The sequence below is a fragment of the Seriola dumerili genome, unplaced genomic scaffold (assembly GCF_002260705.1).
Source record: "Seriola dumerili isolate Sdu_G_001 unplaced genomic scaffold, Sdu_1.0 BDQW01000230.1, whole genome shotgun sequence".
Lineage (NCBI taxonomy): Eukaryota > Metazoa > Chordata > Actinopteri > Carangiformes > Carangidae > Seriola > Seriola dumerili.
Window position 1 is genome coordinate 480,714 of NW_019174485.1, and position 19,711 is coordinate 500,424.

General features: G+C 41.2%; 2 protein-coding genes across 2 annotated transcripts; one reads left to right on the forward strand and one right to left on the reverse strand.

Annotated features, from left to right (window-relative positions):
- The first annotated feature begins 73 nt into the window (after positions 1–73).
- LOC111229236 (ADP-ribosylation factor-binding protein GGA1-like) lies at positions 74–9,769 on the forward strand. Its single transcript, XM_022755476.1, has 17 exons — positions 74–128; positions 903–987; positions 1,914–1,989; positions 2,185–2,283; positions 2,673–2,796; positions 3,433–3,533; positions 3,744–3,824; positions 4,401–4,538; positions 4,651–4,732; positions 4,863–4,973; positions 5,081–5,209; positions 5,621–5,664; positions 5,884–6,077; positions 6,290–6,570; positions 6,698–6,867; positions 7,630–7,740; positions 7,850–9,769. The coding sequence occupies exons 1-17, from the start codon at positions 83–85 to the stop codon at positions 7,958–7,960; spliced, it is 1,983 nt and encodes a 660-aa protein (XP_022611197.1). The 5' UTR covers positions 74–82; the 3' UTR covers positions 7,961–9,769.
- On the reverse strand, positions 8,543–19,685 carry LOC111229237 (probable ATP-dependent RNA helicase DDX17). The gene is made up of 13 exons (XM_022755477.1): positions 19,404–19,685; positions 17,838–17,997; positions 17,633–17,729; positions 17,190–17,323; positions 16,842–16,907; positions 16,606–16,747; positions 16,080–16,240; positions 15,813–15,985; positions 15,534–15,644; positions 15,345–15,406; positions 15,034–15,093; positions 12,587–12,820; positions 8,543–12,444 (listed from the first exon to the last, which is right to left on the reverse strand). The coding sequence occupies exons 1-13, from the start codon at positions 19,454–19,456 to the stop codon at positions 11,942–11,944; spliced, it is 1,956 nt and encodes a 651-aa protein (XP_022611198.1). The 5' UTR covers positions 19,457–19,685; the 3' UTR covers positions 8,543–11,941.
- Positions 19,686–19,711: the final 26 nt, after the last annotated feature.

Genomic DNA, 19,711 nt, shown 5'->3' on the forward strand with positions numbered 1-19,711 from the left:
CTACAGAGCCGCTGCCCCGGCGTCCATTCGCGCGATATGTTACAAAATCACGCGATGCTGACCACTTGTTTATTCCCGAAAGATGGCGGCGGCGCCTCCAGATGAGGTTAGCCTGCAGTCTCGAATCAGTAAGTCACCATACATTACAATACCATCTTATCATTTGAACTTAAAGCGATAGCCGAGACACTGTTCAGAGATAGAGAGATATATTGTCAGTTTGAATTTGCCGTTGTCGGCCATACTGCTCTCTCTGGGGAATATTTTTTTTGAGAGTCAAGAGAGCGAATGTCATCAAATCAAAAAGTGCAGTTGGCGTTAAGGAACAAGCTCATTCGGATAATGCATCATATTTGCTGTAATGTCCTTGCATTATGAGCCCACATTATGTTCAGTGCTGATAGTTGTCATGACATTTAATTTTGAAAATCCGAGTAATGCCCAGCTGAATGCTAACAAATCAATTAGCTAGTTAGCTGCTGATCAAGACATGTCAGCTGAATGAAAGCGACACCCAAACCAGGAACCAGCCGCTTCTGCAGTAACCTCATGATTCAGTCACACATTTAATGCAAACACGAGCAACTCTCTTCATCTACTTCAAACCAGAGAACTGATCGTTTGCATACTGCAAACAACCAGAGGCTATAGCTGCTGACAGGGATCACAAGCGTTCAGTTTTCCCGACACTTAATTCTGAACTTTGCTCCTGTAAAATCTCAGTCTGTGAACTGTCGCTACCTGCGAAACGTTGGTGTCAGTCTGAGAGGTGTGATAGATCTGACAAATCTAAACATTTTTGCCAAATGTCAATGCAGAAGTTCACTCACATGCAGCTGATTTCAAATCAGGACATAGAGCAAATGTAGAATTTTAGTCTAATGTGTTTTTCTTTTACACAGACAAAGCCACCAATCCTCTGAATAAGGAGAATGACTGGGACAGTATCAAGGGATTTTGTGATCAGCTCAACGATGAACCAGAGGGGTGAGATCATGGTTGTGATGAATATCACACTATTTCAGAATATCTGTTCTGTTTCTCGCCTTAAACAAAATGCACAAACACCTGCGCTATGTCTGTTGTTGAGCTACAGTCCAGACCATAATTATTGGACAGACATCTTCCACACCACATAGAAAGAACTGTGTGGGAGTTATCGCCCTTTTAACACAATGCCCAAAGTTTAGGCTTTCAAATATAATTGGCAGATCCACATGAAGTCAAACAAAATCATCACATTAATATTTTGTGGAAGATCCTTTGCCTGATGACTGCCTGAAGTCTTTGACCCAAATATAACAGCAGATGCTTTGTATCCTCCCTTGGAGGCTACTAAGGTCATTTGAGCTCAGAGTGTTTGTACCTGTGCATTTATCATGTTGCTTCAGTCAGCAGTGAAATCATCAATATATTCCAGTGAGACAGTTCCATTCATGGCCGAGCCATAACAAAACCACCACCATGCATGACAGATGAAGTGGTGGCTTTGTCTTATGAGTTTACTTTTTTTTTTTTTCTTTCACACTTTACTCTTTCCATCACTTTGATAGAGGTTGATTTGTGTTTCATCAGTCCATGGAACTTTTGTTTTTGTATGTTTTTTTGAACTGCAACCTGTCCAAATACTCAATGTCTGGACTGTGAATTTTAACAACTTGCTTACATCAAGTTTCACAGCTTTTATAACTCAAAACATTCAACCTATAAGCTACGTAATATTTCGTTAGAACTTTAAGCCTGTCCGTTCTCTCACAGGGTTTTTTTTTTTTATTTCAAGGGTGCCTTGCCTCACATGTTGCAAAATAATTTTTGTATGTTAGTACAAAGTGTTTTTCTGTATTGGATTATTCTTGACATCTTATTTTCTGTCAGTAAAGTGACAGTTAAAGTCTTTTGTTTTTATCCCTCAGTCCTCAGCTTGCAACCAGACTTCTGGCCCACAAAATCCAGTCTCCTCAGGAGTGGGAGGCTATGCAAGCGCTTACAGTAAGAGACTGAACTGTGTGCAGCATTAACATGTTCACTTTCCATCAAAACTTGAAGTTAAATTTTCACTTGTGTCTCTGTGTTTTGTAGCTAACAAGTGCAAAGGCCGGCAAAAGGCCACAGCACATGTCATTTGTCATTATCAAAACTGGCTTGTCTGAAATGTAAAACCAGCAAACTTTGACCAATTCCCAGGTTCTTGAGACGTGCATGAAGAACTGTGGAAAGCGATTTCATAATGAAGTGGGAAAGTTTCGCTTTCTCAATGAGCTCATCAAGGTGGTCTCACCCAAGGTAATGACCGTTGTCCAGTGTGCTGTCATATCAGTTTGGCTACAGCTATATAACCATGAAAATGATTTTTTTGTGGGGGTTTATTAAATAGTGGAAACAGCAACTGTATTCTTGATCACACAGCATAGTTCCAAGAGGAGGTGTGATAACAGAATCAATCATCACAAGCATCAGAAATTCACAATGTGAAGCTGCCAGTTTGTTGGAACATGAAGCTAAGACTGTGACCATGAGATTTCCCTCCTAATCTAACTTAACTAAAATATTGATAACCAGAGAGTAAGTCGCAACAGTTTAGGAGATGGTTATTTTTTAGTATTAATATGTCGTAAAGAATAAAGACATTTTTCTTTAACAATTGTTAATACCTTCCCCCACTATCCCTGCAGTATTTAGGTGCCCGGGCTCCAGAGCCAGTGAAGAAGAAGGTGTTGGAAATAATGTACAGGTGGACGGTGAAGCTGCCAGATGAGACCAAGATAGCAGATGCATATCAGATGCTGAAAAAACAAGGTGAATGCTCCAGATGTTTGAGAACATGACTAACCATCAAGCTGAAGGACTTCGACAAGTTGTATTATTCCATCTATAGATGGATAGATGGTACTAACCAACCAACTACCCACACATTTCATACATTGCCTTCAGGAAATTCAGGTGTCCAGTAGCTCCCACAGTGCAGATTAGCAAACCATCCACAAATAATAATAACAGTCCATCTGCAGTTCAGTGTTTTATTGTATCATATTTCACTGATAATGTGTTTTTTGGTTCCTGATATTTTCCCTGTTTTAACAAATAGTGTTTTGTACAAAGTGGTATCAGTTCTCCTTTTTATGCTGATGAGCCACTAACATGAGACTAATGTCCTTAGTCATGCTTAGGTGAATGTAGAAAAAGTTTCCAACCAGAGTTATTGCAGTACAGTCAATCCTCATGTAGGGTTGTGTATAAACCACATCTGTACCACACTGGTTTGTGTTTACCTTTTTGTGTCAAGTACAGTGTTACTGCGCCAGTGTCTCTCACAGTACTCTGAGTCAGAGGTAATGGAGATTCTGTGATCTATATACTATACAGTGCACATGTATGAAACAGGGGCTGTGCTGTTTATGTATAAGGTTAATATGTGTCCTTGTTCTCTTCCAGGTATTGTCAAGCAGGATCCTGTGCTTCCTGATGACCAGCCCCTCCCACCCCCTCCACCCAGAGCCAAAAGTGCCATCTTTGAGGATGAGGAGAAATCCAAGGTATGAAGTATGAGTGATGATGAAGAAGGTTTACAAAGAGAAGGACTTGCAAATCATATCATCTTTGTTCCTGATCCATGAAAATCTTCTTTACCCATCAAATCCTTCTGACGTGAAACTCTCCTCCAAAAATTGTTAAGGCACCAATGGTTTACAAGTTCGCTTCCCTCCTCTTTCCTCCCCCTCTTCTGTCCTGTCCTGTTTTTCTAGATGCTGTCGCGCTTATTGAACAGCACTCACCCAGAAGATCTAAGAGCAGCAAACAAACTCATCAAGGAAATGGTCCAGGAAGTGAGTCATCAGTTTTGTTAATTAAATGTGCTGTGCAGTATGTGCTGTGTGTTTGCTCACCATTTGTATAAAATACACCTGATTATGTAGCATTATGATATTAATGCCCCTGAATACTAGTCGGAAGGCCCTTTTAACTATTTAATTATTTAGATTTTTATAGTGATTAATACTCTGTTTTAAGTTATGTAATCAATCTCCTCCAACACTTGGCAACGGATATGAGAAGCTGAACATCCAATTAATAATCAAGGCTTTGATCCAGGTAAAAATCAAACATCCGGCTGCAGTTTCTATATTATTTATAGTTTATTATTATTACATTAATTATATTTAAATTAATTAAAAAAACGCCTCAACCTCAAATACTGTGGGTGTATGCTGTGATAAAGACAAGTCTTAAACTGTAATATAGCCTTAATCATCCCTATATTGTCACATCACTGAACAAAAGCAGTCTGGAAATGAAGGTCTGCAAAAATGCTTCAGTTTTAGATTTAGAGATTTTGAATGTTTCTATTGGTTCCGGGCACTGTGAGATCAGATGCTTTTTTTTTTTTTTTTTTTTTCCTCTAGGACCAGAAGCGAGTGGAGAAGGTATCAAAGCGAGTGAACGCCATCCAGGAGGTGAAGGAGAGTGTTAGCCTGCTGAGCCAGCTGCTGGAGGGCTACAGCAAGGAGAGCTGCTCCCAGAGCAACCAGGAACTCATTAAGGTTAGCACAGCTCAGCGCATTTAAAACATTGCTTCAGCTATAGTCTCATAATCCAGCTGGGACGACTCAGTAGAAGTGTTGCTTTAGTGTTTTAACATGGGTCTAATTGCAGGATCTTTACCAGCGCTGTGAAAAGATGAGGCCTACACTATTCCGATTAGCAAGTGATACAGAGGATAATGATGAAGCCCTAGGTAAGTTAGGAAGTATGTGGTATTATATAAGGAAGAACAAGACTTTTACAGATTTCATGTAATCAGACCCTTTCCAGAGCATAAGACTAGAAAACCACTTTGGTATTGCTAATTAGTTTTCTGCTTACAGCGGACATCTTAGAGGCCAATGACAGCTTGACACAGGTCATCAATCTGTATAGACAGCTGGTAAAGGGTGAGGAGGTAACAAAAGATGACATAACCATGCCCTCACAACCAGGTAGGTACATGTGATTTGGCATCCATCAGTATTTATGGATTTAACATATTCTCCAAACATTCCTGTAGACTATATGATCGCTGATGGGTATTTTCTGTCCAAATCAGGCAGCAGTAGTTCAGCACTTGTAGACCTGATGGGACTTAATGCATCACCCAACACAGAGTCCTCCAGCCTACAGACCCTGACTCAGAACGTGGGTATCAGCCTCTTGGATGATGAACTCATGTCTCTGGGTAAGTACAGCTCAGTGCTGACAAAGAAACTCATCTGGCTTCTGAACATTTCTAACAATCTTAAAAAGGCTAAGTTAGCAGTATAAGCAGTGTTAGTCTGCACAGCACAGTTATACCTTATTTCCACTGGCTGGGGTGTAGCCGTCCTGTTGACCCAGCATCCTTAGAGGCAGACCAAACCTGGCCACAATAAAGCTAGAAGCCATTCTCAGTCTTTGTATTTAACCAAACTTTCCACAAATTTTTACATAGGCAGTGATTACTATTATTATTATTTTTTTTATCATTATTTTTTAATTGTGTTTGGGATTTGTTGGAAAGCGTTTTTAAGCAGCATTACATTTTATTGTTTTAACCACCAAAAACAGGGATCAAATGTAATGAACCTTTTTGTTGTTTTTGTTTTCTTAGGACTGAATGTAACAGAAAACTGCGACTCCCAGAACACTTTCCAGGTGCGTGTTGCAAGATAGTTCTGTACATGCTCATGTTAAAGTTGAAATTTCGTAACTTTGGGGCCATGGAGTGGAAGTTTTAAAACACTCTTCTACAAATAAATACTAACAAAATATGCTATAATCACATAAAAAAACTGGTACATTTTAAAAACTATTAACATAATCTCCTCCCCTATACAGTCCTGAAACGGGAACTCTAACCCTCTGTTTTCTCAGTCCTCTGATAGCACAGAATCATCTGCTCCATCTGTACCAGCTGCAGTGTTGCTCCCAGCTGTGGTCCAGACACAGCAGGCTCCACCAGCGGGGAGCTCTACTACTGCTCCTCCTAAAGCCATGGAAGAGCTGGATTTGCTGGGGAAGACATTGATGCAGCAGTCCTTACCTCCAGAAAGCCTGCAGGTCAAATGGTAAGGCAAACGGATAGAAAGATGTGGAGTTAATAACATAGAGTTGTCTGATGGAGGAAAGTGTGGCTGTGACACGTTTAATACACTGACCTCTCATAACCATGAAGTGAAACAGTGGTAACATACCTGTTGATGGGTGGCATTTGTAACTGTAATAGCTGTCCATGTTTTCTGTTCCTCTACACAACTGATCATGTTGCTTTTACATGCAGGGATAAGATCCAGAATCAATCCAGAGTCACTTTACGAGATCTCCAAACCAAGTCCAACACCAACTCTAGACCTGCTCCCCCTGCAAACATCACGTCCTCTGGTCTAGCTCCCGTTCCAGGGCCCACATCCAGCCTGGCCGTCCAATCGGAGCAGCCTGACACTCTCCTCCTCTCTAACCTCAGTCTCACAGCTGCTGAGAAAGGCTCATCACTTGCTGCTGACCCCTGTGACAACATCTCCCTCACTGACGTTACTGTGCCTCTGGAATCAATCAATCCTAGTAAGCACAAGCAATAACACCACGCCCAACAGTGACACTGGTTGTGCTTATGGGTGCAGTTTTCTTTCTTTATATCTCCACATCATATTTTGATGGGTTTTCATTTGTGTCTGCACATATGTTTCAGGCAGCTTATTACCAGTGACTGTATTTGACAAACACAGCCTCCGGGTTTTGTTCACCTTTGCCCGTGACTGTCCTCCATCACGGCCAGACGTGCTGGTGGTGATCATCTCCATGCTGTCCTCGGCCCCCATTCCTGTCACCAACATCCGTTTTCAGGCAGCTGTGCCCAAGGTGGGTTCATGTTGTGTGCTAGTCACACTGATAAGAGGCTTGCTTAGTAGTCCGAGATGCCATTGCGTACCTGAAGCGTACCGGACCTGTTTCTGGTCCAGTCCCAACAGTAGCTATCAGCATTTGTGTTATTAGAGTCCTAACATTTAGTCACCTGGAAACCATATCTGTTGACTAAAATATTATTTGTGGATATCACTTGTTAAACCTGCAAATTTTATTTGGCCACTTGGGGGCAGACAGTTGCTAATCAATACATCCAGCAGATACTGAATACTGAGATAATGAATTTGTGTTTCTGGCCACCTGTTAAACAGCTCCAATATTTCCTTCTTTTTTAGCTCTGTTTTTGGTCTCTACCAACTCTTGGAGGAAATATCTGTCTCTTTAGCTGCTACATGCTCCACTATGTTAACCAGTTAGTTGCTTGGTGCTGAGCAGCTAGTGTACAGTGGGTTTTTAGAACTTTTTTCTGAAAACAGCTGACTGCTGCAGCGCAAAATGACGCCAGGAGAGCAGTGAGAGTGAACGAGTTGAACAGTTCAGTTGTGGATCATACCGCTAAACAATGAGCTGAAATTCGCTGTAAAACCGAGGGAAGCTGCAGATTCAAGTGATAATTTCTTGTGTATTCTCTACAATCAACACCTTTCAGATTGTTATATTGTCTTCATGTTGTTATTTGATAAAGAGTTGTTTTGAAAATATCTGTTATAACCTTTTAAGTGTATTTGTGTGTGTGAATGTGTCCATGTTGCCTAGGTGATGAAAGTGAAGCTGCAGCCTCCCTCTAGTACTGAGCTCCCAGCCTTCAATCCCATCCTGCCTCCAGCCGCCATCACACAGATCCTGCTACTGGCTAACCCTCACAAGGTAGTCTTTGTTCAACCCTTTTGTTTGTTTACAAGGAAACTTGGCAGCAAAGATTTGCTTCATCATTGCTGGTGATGTAACCTTGATCTGACATGTGTTTCGGTTTCAGGAAAAAGTACGTTTGCGGTACAAATTAACATTCAACCTGGGGGACAAATCTCATGACGAATCTGGTGATGTGGACCAGTTTCCCCCTCCGAACACCTGGGGGAACCTTTAATGAGAGGGACCACCCTCCTGTCATCTGATCTGCTGCTTCCTTTTAGATTTAGGTTGAAGTTGTCCCTCATCACTGGCAGAGGCAAGATGGCCTCTTAACACGTCAGTGGCTTTCAAAAGTTTAATAATACAAACTGACATGAGACCAGTTGTGGGAGCCAGCTTCTACCTTGTGCCTTCCTTCACAGCCTTCCTGTCTTTATTCCATCATCTCCGTGTTCCTGTGTTCTGTACCTACTTTCTCCTCTTCCAACAATCAGTTCAACGCAGAGAGATATAGCAAACTGTCAGAAACACTGACTCTATGCAGTGACTTCTGGAAAAACATGTTGAGCCTTTAAAAAAAAAAAAAAAAAAACGAATATGTGCATTTGTCTGCTCGTCCCATGTCATGTGAATTACATGTAACAGCTGGCGTTTGACATTATTTCTTTTTTTTTTATTTTTTTTATTTACAAAACCCAAAGCTCAATCTGAAGCGAGTGTCTGATGCATACCTAACCTGGGATTCAAAATGTTACATATTCAGAGTATTGTCACAACTTGTGTGTCCAGTGTTTATTTTGAGTGTCAGAGAAAGTCATTTTTTTTATTTCTGTCCATCAATACTGTTTCTCAGTTAAACTTAAAGTCAGCTAATGCTTAAAGTGTTATTTTATAAGTGTGAACAATCTTACCAAAAGCCAAAAAACTCAAATACATTCAGTTCATGATATGGAATAGTCGCCATTTTACCTGATAACTTATCGGAACTGAAGTTGTTTTCCTTTTCAAATGAAGAATTGATTCTTTTTCTCATTGTTTCAGCAACAGTGTTTTCAGGAAGAGGGGCAGCAGTCAAACTGAATCATGTGCAACTTACTGGAAAACCTCTTCACCCCATAATGTAAACTGTGTTGTTTATTTGTCAAGCACAGGGTTGCAAATGGAAATAATCAAACTAAATGTAACTGTCAACTCCCACAATTTAAACCATTATAGTGGGTTTTCTTTTGATCTAATGAAGACAGATCAGAGTATGAGGAAAGGATCGGAAATGATGTAATAACTGTAAAAGGACTGGGAAAACCAAATTATCCAAGGAGCATACATGATGACTTGATACATAGTTTTTAAGTATTGGTTTTAACATACTGTGTGAAAGATAACAGTTTGGCAGTGTGTGTCTAAGCTCTGGCAGTAGGGCTTTTTCACAGCAGCAACATTAATAATGTCACCATGTCCCAGGAAGCCAATACAGTGGGCCAGTGAGTCAGCATGTACAATACCAGGACCCTGAAACTGAAGCAGCTAAATGGAATTCAGCCATCATTCATTTGATTAGTTATATCTCTGCTTTTTCCTATTTTGATGTGCCAGTGTCTCGTGTGAAAAAGGCCCATGAAGGTAGGGCACTGAATCTCTGCCCCTTTAAAATTTAGCTTTTTTTTTTTTTATTTCTGCACTTTTCTTTGTTTTCAAAAGATTGGGACACTATTTAACATTATGTTTCACTCAGGATTTTGATTTGGTAATTTTCTTCTTACTCAACCTGAACTTTACATGCACTTATTTTGTTTAAATTTTGCACATGAAACCATTCCCTTTGACCTTGTCATTCCTCATTTGCTGCCTTTCTACTGTCGATTGACCCAAAGAGGGACATGTGAAGTCCTGAGCTGACATCGCTGACATCCAGTTTGATTCTACCACATGTGCCTGAGATGAAACCTTTGATTTTCATTTGCTTTGTACATATATGTATACAAATGACTGGTTTGATCGTTTTCATATGTCCATGTCCTTATCAGCAAAGACTCTGTGAAACAAATGATGTTACATGATCATCTGAATATCCGTGGTCATGAGTTGATTGGCGCACGGGTCTATGATCACTTCTTAGGGTCATAAAATAAAGTAAGATTGGAGGCAGACTGATTCCACCTGAGAGATAAGATTCTGAAGTACATGTGAAACTGAAGTGTGTGTAACTACAGTAGAGACAAAAGCTGGAGCTTCTGTTCATGATATTATGAGGGATCCATGCGGAGCAACATTTACTCATTTTAACATACTTGAAAGCAAGTGCTAGTTTTCATATCAGTAAATGTTCGTTACATGGTACAGTGCCATTAATCAGTCTGACGGGCAGTTTTATAATACTATAAATTAGCCATTTAATTTAGCTAACTTGTGGCAGAAGAAGAGCAATAATGAGACAAAAAGTGGCCTCAGTGACAACCTTTCAGTCTTTCATTGATCGATCAGATTGTAAATAATGAATATTCGCATCTCCCAGCATGATTTATCGTAAACTATGCATTGAGGGGGCTGTTACAGGTTTGACAGGTTTAAATCGTCACTCTCAGATCAGTATTTTTATTCAAGTCACACATGCAAATTTGCCTTTTGTCATTGCCAAAAGAACGACAAGAAGTAGCTTAGTAACTTTATGACTTGAGTAGTTTTAATGACTGAATGTTCAAATTGGTAAAGTCTCACTTCTTTTGGAATAACTTTTGGGAACAACAGACTGAAGGGCTGTAACTCTTGCTTCTTGACCTTGTAGAGGTTTTGGCAACATCTCTGTGTTTGGATCCAAATACATGTCAAACTGATGCAATAACTACCCCTGAGCTACATGCCGTCATACCAGTTATAACCTTCCCATTTCATGTCTGTTTATTAACTGAGGTCCATTTAAGGGCACAATTTTTTTTTTTCCCCTTTCATAACTTCTATGGTACAGTTTGCAGAACACTTCACTCAAACATGATCAAGCACAGTGTGACCACCCTTGCCCAGCTTTGGAATATATGGATCAGACTGGACCTCCCACATTCACTTGGACTGACAAGAAAAACACGACAAACAACTTAGGAAACTAAAACTGGATCCAGATTTTTCAGATTGATACACAACAAAATGATACACAAAACTCAGTGTTAGCTACTGGAGGAGGGAGAGTGGTGAGGCCTTTCTATATATATTTCTGAGGAAGGGAAAAAGTCATGTCTATCTGTGCTCCTACTGTAAATGAAAGCTTCATGCCATTATGTATATTTACCAATCAAAGCAGCACATGTACATACTGCTGGGTACAAAATGAGGATGTACTACAACTGTGTATTTAAGGCAAATAAAGTCATTTGTACAGGGAATTCACTTGACGTACAAATAATTTGATCAATAACTTGCTCAGTAGAAAATAAAGCTTTGATTTATTTATTTATTAAGAAAACACTGTAAAAAGAGCACAATGAGTTTAAGAGGAAACAAGAAACAAAACTGTAATTTTGTTATCAATGTGCATGAAAACAAGCCTGCATCAGCTGATCTGCTTAATAAAATATGAGTTAAACAGTTACAAGCAAATATGGACATATCCATTCTGACATGCTACAAGACAGGAAAAGGTAAAGGCATGCATGACAAATGTATTCAAACCTAGTGTGACAGCTCATTACACCAAAAAAACCTAATATTGGTTGCATAAAATCCAAACTATTGCAGAGGATTCATTAAAAAATATTCAGAATAACACAAATCCAAAATGCAACAATTGAAATATATTGCTGGTCAAAAAAAAAAAAAGTCTCATTCAAGGATTTTGAAGCTAGAGAAAAACATGACTGGAATGTGATGGTATCTATTAGACATTATTTTGCCCATAGACCAGCACCCTCAAACACCCACTGAGGCCTGAGTATGTGCTTGTTTTCATTCTAAACAAATTGTAATACATCTGATAAAAGGCACAGCTTGAGCTAGAGATGGACAACAAACTGGTGAAGTCCACAGTGTGGTGGTGGAAAATGTTTAATTCCATGTTGGGTTTTATAAAAAAGTACAAAATAGAAAATATAAGCCCTTACCTCCATAGGTATATGACCTTGTCAAACCCCTCAATCGTGGAGTAAACAAGAGTTGGAGAGTAAAAATAAAGTTACACTGTGAGCACACTAAGTTGCACAGACTGACTCAGTGCTTCTTTCTCATAATTCTACTTCCGGGGGGGTGGAGGGCCTGGAGGAGGAGGGGGCGGTGAGGCAAAAGGGTACGGTGGTGGCCCCATGAAGCCCATTAGCGGGGCCTGTGGTGGAGCAAACTGCTGCGCCATGAGGGGCTGCGGCCCACCTGGTGGCGGAGGAGGAAGAAGCTGGCCAAACTGACCCTGTGGCTGGCTAGACTGATCCTGACCTCCACCGCCAGCAGACTGGCCACCGCTGCGGGAGTTGTAGCCCCCGCTGCCACTGTAACTCTGGTACTGATCTGAGCCCGAGTTGTAACTGTTCCTGCGATCCCGACTTCTGTCCCTGTATGAGGAAGAGGAGGAGGAAGTGGAGCGGTCTCCATCGCGGCTGTTGCGGCTGTCACGGCTGAAGCCGCTGCGGTTGTCTTTGCTGCCACCACCACCTCCACCAGAGCGCATGCGGCGATCACACTCTTCCTGGTACATTAGGTTAGGGTTGTTGGAGTTGCTGCCACGGTAACGCATTCTGCCACCTGTAACAAAAAACAAATGCAACATCAACACAGTTTTAACCTGTAGATCTCTACCTCTCCTCTTCAGATCTATAAACACATCTCCGTTCCCATCTATTCCATTCTACAGTGTGATGAACTGTGATATATCTTCCTTTCTTACCTCCTCCTGCACCACGGCCCGAGTCCACAAGCTGAAGCAGTTTTGGGTTGATGGCCTGCCGGGCCTCCTGTAACACCCGGACAAGGTCTCGGGCCTGCCGCAGGTTCCCTGGGGTGAAGAAGGTGTAGGCAGTGCCTTTGTTGGTACTACGGGCCGTACGCCCGATACGGTGGACGTAATCTTCAGAGGAGTTGGGATAGTCATAGTTGATGACGAACTTGACATCTTCCACGTCTTTTGGATAAGGAATGATCCGTTTTACAGGATAGGGAAAGAAAAAAGATGATCATCTCAAGAGAGGAAAAAATTGATCATTTTCATTCAAATCCAAGAGCTGATGGTTTTTATTTAAATAAATTACAATTAAATCTAATCTAAATTTTTTACTATACAGAAGATTGCTAAAATATTTTAGGTTAGAAATCAAAACTCGACAAAAAGAGTAACTTACCTGCTGTATCAGACACTGTGCAAAAATCCACACATCCAAGGTTTCATTTCAGTTAAACACCAGTGTAACTCATTTAAATCCAATACAGTTAAAGATGAACTTGACTTCAGGGTTTCATGCTCACTTGGCGTGCAGTGAGCATGTGAAGGCTTTGTAATCTTCACACCAACGTGATAACTGGTCAAAATGTGTGAAGACACAGTCTGTTTCTCATTACAGAAGATGTGGGGCTCTGACAGCACTGCTGATCAATAAGTCTCCCTTTTCCCCTCCATAGGGAGGGAAGCTGTTACATCACCTATACCTACTGAATAACAGAGTGACAATGGTCCGTTTGACTAAAATATGGGCACGATGGAATGTATGGTGAGCTCATGGAGGAGTTGAGAGAAAGGGGCGGTGAGGTACTTACCCCCTTCATGATGTTTTTACAAAGGTAGTCAGTCCCCCCTGATCAGTCCTGGTTCATAGGGAGGGGCTGAGGGGGAGGGAGACAGGATTCATCCCTCACATTCTGCGCACACCAGCAACGTCAGACGGGAGCAGAACCGTTTAACCACACGAGACACACACACACACACACACACACACACACACACACACACACACACACACACACACACACACACACACACACACACACACACCGACACACACACACACACACACACACACACACACACACACACACACACAACGGCTGGTTCTGTTGCTCTCTCGCTGCATTGCAGGACCCTCCTCAGACCCTGGCCAGGACTGGATCCAGACGAGCCCGTCTAACTCTCTCCCCTGTCTGTCTGCTTTTTGGGACGGACCGATGGGCAGACATACAGGCACCTCAGGCTGCTCCCAAGGAAGGCTCGTTGGATTTACAAACTCTGACAATACTGGGCAGGGGGGATCTTAGTTAACCAAGAAGAATAAGAGGGGCTTTAACCCTTCTAAAACTAGCCAAGCCTCTACTTTAACGTGACTGAGGGGGGCAGTGACAGCAGCGCAGACTGTTACAGCTGCCGTGTGCTGCCAAACCCTGAGAGGAGAAGAGGGGAAAAAAAACAAGGATATGGTCATAGGAATTTTGGCAAGTCAAAGACACTTCACTTATCCCCCCTTCTCACATTAGCCTTCCTGATGTCTCTGTCACTGTCCTGCACATATGCATCTGCAAAACATAACAAAATGCATCCTTTTGCAGAACAACTACTTGCTATAACTAATTTACTATTTTGTGTGGAGAAATGTGATATATCAGCAACATCATCAGTAAATTTGTACTGACACCATGAAGGAGACATGAGAAAAGGTGTGCAGGAGCATCTGCCCCAGACACCCCTCCCTTCAGGCAGCGTGCCAAAGAGCCCCGGTTGAAGGAAGCTTTTTAACTGCAGTAACAAGAAACAGACTATAAACCCAGTGAACCAGAAGGCCTGCAGCCTCCCTACTGGACGTTACAGTTCATTAAACTGTCAGGTTACAATAATACGGGGAGTCCTTCGATGTAATGTGCTCGTTTCATTTCACTGTACATCACTGATTGCACCTTCTGTGAATTTTCACACTTTTGGTGAACAGCATTACTACATATTTTACTGGCTCCTAGTGTGATATCCTGCATAAAAACTGTCATAATATCACTTGAAAATAATCAAAAGGAACAAATTTACACAATAAAAGTATGTTTTTGTTTTTATTCAATGTGTGATATGCATTGATGTATATGTACTTCTCTATATAGAGGCAATAAAGGGTTGCTGTCAATGTCGTAGCTGGTCTACTGATTCATAGTATACTTACCTATTGGTCAAAAAATAATCGGCAAAAAAAGTTCTATTTGATCTCAGCAATGTGACCATATTAGCTGCATCTGTTATTCTATTACGTTTAATAAACTATGGCTTAAAGAAAAAAAACAGTACAGGAAAAACACCAAAACAAGGAGAGAAGAGACGATTGTGTGAGATTATGCAGCATTGACTGTGTGTGTGAGGAGACATACCCAGACCACGCGAGGCGACATCAGTAGCAATCAGGATAGGAGCTTTGCCACTCCGAAATTCTGTGGAATTAAACAAAATAAACTGAAGAAAAAGATGAACATCTAAGCTCATGCTCAACTCAGGCAACAGTGAGTAGAGTAACTTGAAAAAATAGTAACTTTAAACTAATAACTATTGATGAACAGTCGCTGGACAGAACAGTTTTAACTACTCCATACTATTCCAGACAAATGAACTGCCAGTTTAGGCAAGACACTGATCTACAACAAAGGGAAGGAGAGAGGTAGAATTGCATTAGATGTATTCTTACCTGTGAGCACCCAGTCTCTTTCTGGCTGGCTCTTGTCTCCATGGATACACATGGCTGGCCACCTAGAACACAAAACCACAAAGTGGCAATATTACACTGTGAACACCTTCTGTCTATCAAATATTTGCATAATTCATCCTACGACTACTGTCATCATGTTGTGTCATCATGTTATCAGTAATTCCTCACCCGTCCCGCCTCATTCTCCTGGTAAGATCATCACAACGCTTCTTGGTCTCTACAAAGATGATGGTTTTGTTTTCCTTTTCAGCCATAATTTCCTCCATCAGCTGAATAAGTCTGTAGATAGAGAGAGGCACTCACAGCACATCAACAGTACTGAGCTCAGTTTTAACTGTGTGACAGTATGGGCTCATGTTCTGTAACTCTATTATAGCAGTTATGGCAGAATGATAATCATAACATGATGTCATTTAAGTCCGATATATTCCCAGTGGCTGTCCTCACTTGTTGTCCTTTTCAGTCTCCATGCAGACGTCGACTATTTGCAAGATGTTGTGGTTGGCACTGAGCTCCAGAGCACCAACATTAATCTGGACATACTCCCTCAGGAAGTCCTCAGCAAGCTGCCGAACCTCCTTTGGCCAGGTTGCACTCCACATCAGAGTCTGTCTGTCAGGCTGAGAGACAGAAAGAGAGAAAGCATCCAGCTGATTTATAAGATCTACATTCATGTTAAATTCAGTAATCATGGTAATTAAGACGTTCTCCTACCCTGATTTGTTCAACTATCTTGCGAATTTGTGGCTCAAAGCCCATGTCCAGCATGCGGTCAGCCTCATCCAGCACGAGGTAGGTGCAGCGACGCAGGTTCGTCTTTCCCACCTCCAAGAAGTCAATAAGACGACCAGGTGTGGCGATGCAGATCTCAACACCTAGATATACGAAGTCACCATGTCAAAAAGAGATAAACATATCAACATGTGCTCATGCTGAGCATTTCACTAACAGATTGATTGTGTTCAACACTTTCTTTGTGAGCAGTCCTGTGCGTGTGTGTGATACCAGGCAACAACTGTGGCAGTCACACATCAAAGAGTCAGCTCTACACTGATGTATAGTTCATGTACATACCAGGATATGGTTCTGTGTTTTTGCATGAATGAAATATAATGTTCTATTTTATCAACAATATGGTATTGCCACAACATTTTAGTGTTAAGTTTTCAAAGTCAACTACACTAAAAAGTACACAAATATACTGAACAGAATTTTTTCAGTAAAGGCTGTGAATACCCACCCCTCTCAAGATCTCGAATCTGTGGTCCTTTGGGTGCTCCACCATAGACACAGGTGCTTTTGATACGAGAAGACTTGCCATACTCATATGCAACCTGTTGAACCTGCTGAGCCAGCTCTCTGGTCGGGGCCAGCACCAGACACTGAGCAGAGAGGAGGAAGGGTTTTACACACTGTCTGTCTGCTCAGATTAAACACTTCATCTAACAGAGTAACATGTTTGGTGTAAGTAATTACAATGGGACCATCTCCCCTCTCCAGATAGGGCTGATGGTTGATGTGCACAATAGCAGGAAGCAGATACTGCAACACACAAAAGACAATTAGTTAGATGTTGGGCAACAGGAAATCAAGCAAACCAATTCATTCTCCTATGAAAGATAGTATTTCATCTTCTCATATTATCCAAACTCTGTCCTTCTGCAGTTGTGCTGCTGTTCCTCATATGCATTTGTTCTTGACTTTATGTTGCATTTCTCCTATAGTGCATTACTCTCTTTCTTTCTCTATCTTGTGAAAGTACTACTACTACACTAAACTAAAGGGTCATCATCATGCAGTATTATGATAGCCAGGTATCCTTACAGCCAGTGTCTTTCCAGAGCCAGTCTGTGCGATTCCCACCATGTCCTTGCCGCTCAGGGCCACAGGGAAACCCTGAGACTGAATCGCTGTGGGTTCCTTAAAGTTCTGCTGCATCAGCACATCCATCACATACTCTGCCAGAAGATGCAGGGTGACAGTCAACAAGGCTGTTACTTAAGTTGTCGATCATTACATCAGAGGAACAATAAACATACCACTGATCCTTGTAAAACACATTTCACTAACATTGCAACATTTTGTTTCGTTTCATTTCGACTGGTTGTATTACTTTGTTTAAATTCATCATGTAAGTGGCTAAAAAATAAAACAATGACATTGTGAAGTCCCTAGATGCGTCAGAAGTGATTCAATAGTGTATTGTACTGTTTCCCAGAGATTATTTGTACAGACATTGTAATAAGTGTAATGTGTGGTTTACTAACGAGGAAACTGCGCCTGGTGAAAAGCGGTGACCGGTTTTGGACAGCCAGAGCCTCTGATGGTGATCTCCTTCTTCCTGCGATACTCTTCCAATTCATACTGGATACGACAGCAAAAGAGGAAAAAAGAGCAAACGTATATGTGGACATGGTTAATATATATTAATATTATTCAGAATACTGTCTGGTATCTAGATTTGAAATTCACCTGACTGATGCGTTGGACCTCAGGGTGTTCGGCATAGAAGTTCTTCTCAAATTTTGGCAGCTCGTCCAGGTTCCACCTTTTCTTGCGGAGACGCTCACCTGGATTCCCAAACTTCATTGGGGGGGGTCCACCGCGACCACTCATGGTCCCGAACCGTGGCCTGAGAAATAAGGGTCAAGACATTAGGTGCACTAGTGTGATCTATAAGTGTAGTTATGTAATGAAGTCTGATACTGCACAAAGACAACCAGACCTACTAATTTGCATTTGTATGTTATAACATCTTGTTTGTGCCAGTTTGTAGTTCGATACACAACGTCACAAAAATTGTAAAACCAACTAGTGTGATGATTTTCAGCTGAGTGTTTGAGATGAATGTAATGTTTCCAGAGCAAATGGACAGCTCAGACAGCAGACCATAAATCTAACAATTGACATACAGCAGCTTCAGAAAGTATTCAGACCTAATCATTTTTTGCATAATTTATTGTGTTTTTTATTTACCTGGATTTAAATTTTTGCCCCTTAGTTTGCACTGAAGTGAAAATTTGTTAAAAATCTCTTAATTTACTAAAAGTAATCAGACCCTTAATTCAGTACTTTGTAGAGGCCACTTTGGCAGCAATTACAGGTTTGAGTCTTCTTGGGTAAGTCTTTACAAACTCCAAGTGGGCTGTCATGCGCTTCAGAGTGGCTTTCATCTGTTACCGTTTGGGATCTTGGTCACCTCCCTGACCAAGGCCTTCTTGCATGGTTTATCAGTTTTGCCAGATGGCCAACTCTAGGAAGAGTCCTGGTGGTTCTTCCATTTCACAAATATTAAGACCACTGTGCTCCTGGGCACACTTTAGGTTTTAGAAATAGTTTTATACCATTACTCTGATCTATGCAGTTTTATCATGGAGGTTTACAGAGAGTTCCTTGGATTTCATGACTTAGTTTCATGACATGATTTTTATCTCGACATGCAGTGTGAATTGTGTGAGCTAATGTGTAGCTAATGGGTGTATGCCTTTCTAAACTATGTTCAATCAATTAAATTAACACAGATGTACTCCAGTCAAAGTCAAGACACATCTCAAGGACAATTAAAACAAAGAGTTTTCACAATCTGGTCTGAAGGGTTTGAATGTAGTTCCTTGAGATCTGCCAGAAAATTTACTGTGTAACTTTTTCATTCCTGCGGAAGACACAAACTAATTTTGATGACTTCGTGACCACACCTTTATCGCCACCATCAGGCCAAATGTACAGACTTTGTTTACAACCAGACCTTTACCCAGGCGCCACCTTAAGGTCAATTTTAGGTTAATCTTACACTTATATAACTGCCATGTCAACTGTGACTGTTTTTTCTGTGAAAGTAAACAGCAGACTGAAGAGAGGCGGTGAGGAGGTTTGTGCTTCTCTGCTCTCCTGCTATCGGCTCACACTGCTCAGAGAATACTAGAGTCTTAAAACAGCCATGGCCTTGGGTCAAACTTCCTGTGATGCATAGACATTATGCAACCTTCATTCCGTGGTAAATATGTGTGTGTTGTTTCCATATATAAACTAAAAAGTTACCTGTCTCGTCCACGGTCCCTGTCTCTGTCTCCATAGGACGAACCTCCTCTCATGTTGGCGAGAGTCACTGTACTATCCTCTGTATTTGACACGTTAGCTTTAACTTTGACACCGGATTGTTTACGTTTCGCACTGTAAGGCAAAATATGCGCAATTTACGCTTGCAAAAATGTCGGAGGCTTCATTAGCTTCTAAATGTACAGTTATCCGACGATAATTACGCTTAAAACGGACTTTAGCAAGCAACTGTTGTATGCGTCACGGAACTAAACAACTGCCTTGGTTCTACCAACCCTGCCCTCTTTGGC

Coding starts and splice junctions, on each gene's coding strand:
- LOC111229236 (XM_022755476.1), top strand. CDS start 83: ATGGCGGCGGCGCCTCCAGATGAGGTTAGCCTGCAGTCTCGAATCA. Junction 6,571..6,697: donor TCTGGAATCAATCAATCCTA/GTAAGCACAAGC, acceptor CATATGTTTCAG/GCAGCTTATTACCAGTGACT. Junction 6,868..7,629: donor TTCAGGCAGCTGTGCCCAAG/GTGGGTTCATGT, acceptor CATGTTGCCTAG/GTGATGAAAGTGAAGCTGCA.
- LOC111229237 (XM_022755477.1), bottom strand. CDS start 19,456: ATGAGAGGAGGTTCGTCCTATGGAGACAGAGACAGGGACCGTGGACGA. Junction 16,908..17,189: donor GCTCTGGAAAGACACTGGCT/GTAAGGATACCT, acceptor TGTGTGTTGCAG/TATCTGCTTCCTGCTATTGT. Junction 12,445..12,586: donor GGGCCGTGGTGCAGGAGGAG/GTAAGAAAGGAA, acceptor TTTTTGTTACAG/GTGGCAGAATGCGTTACCGT.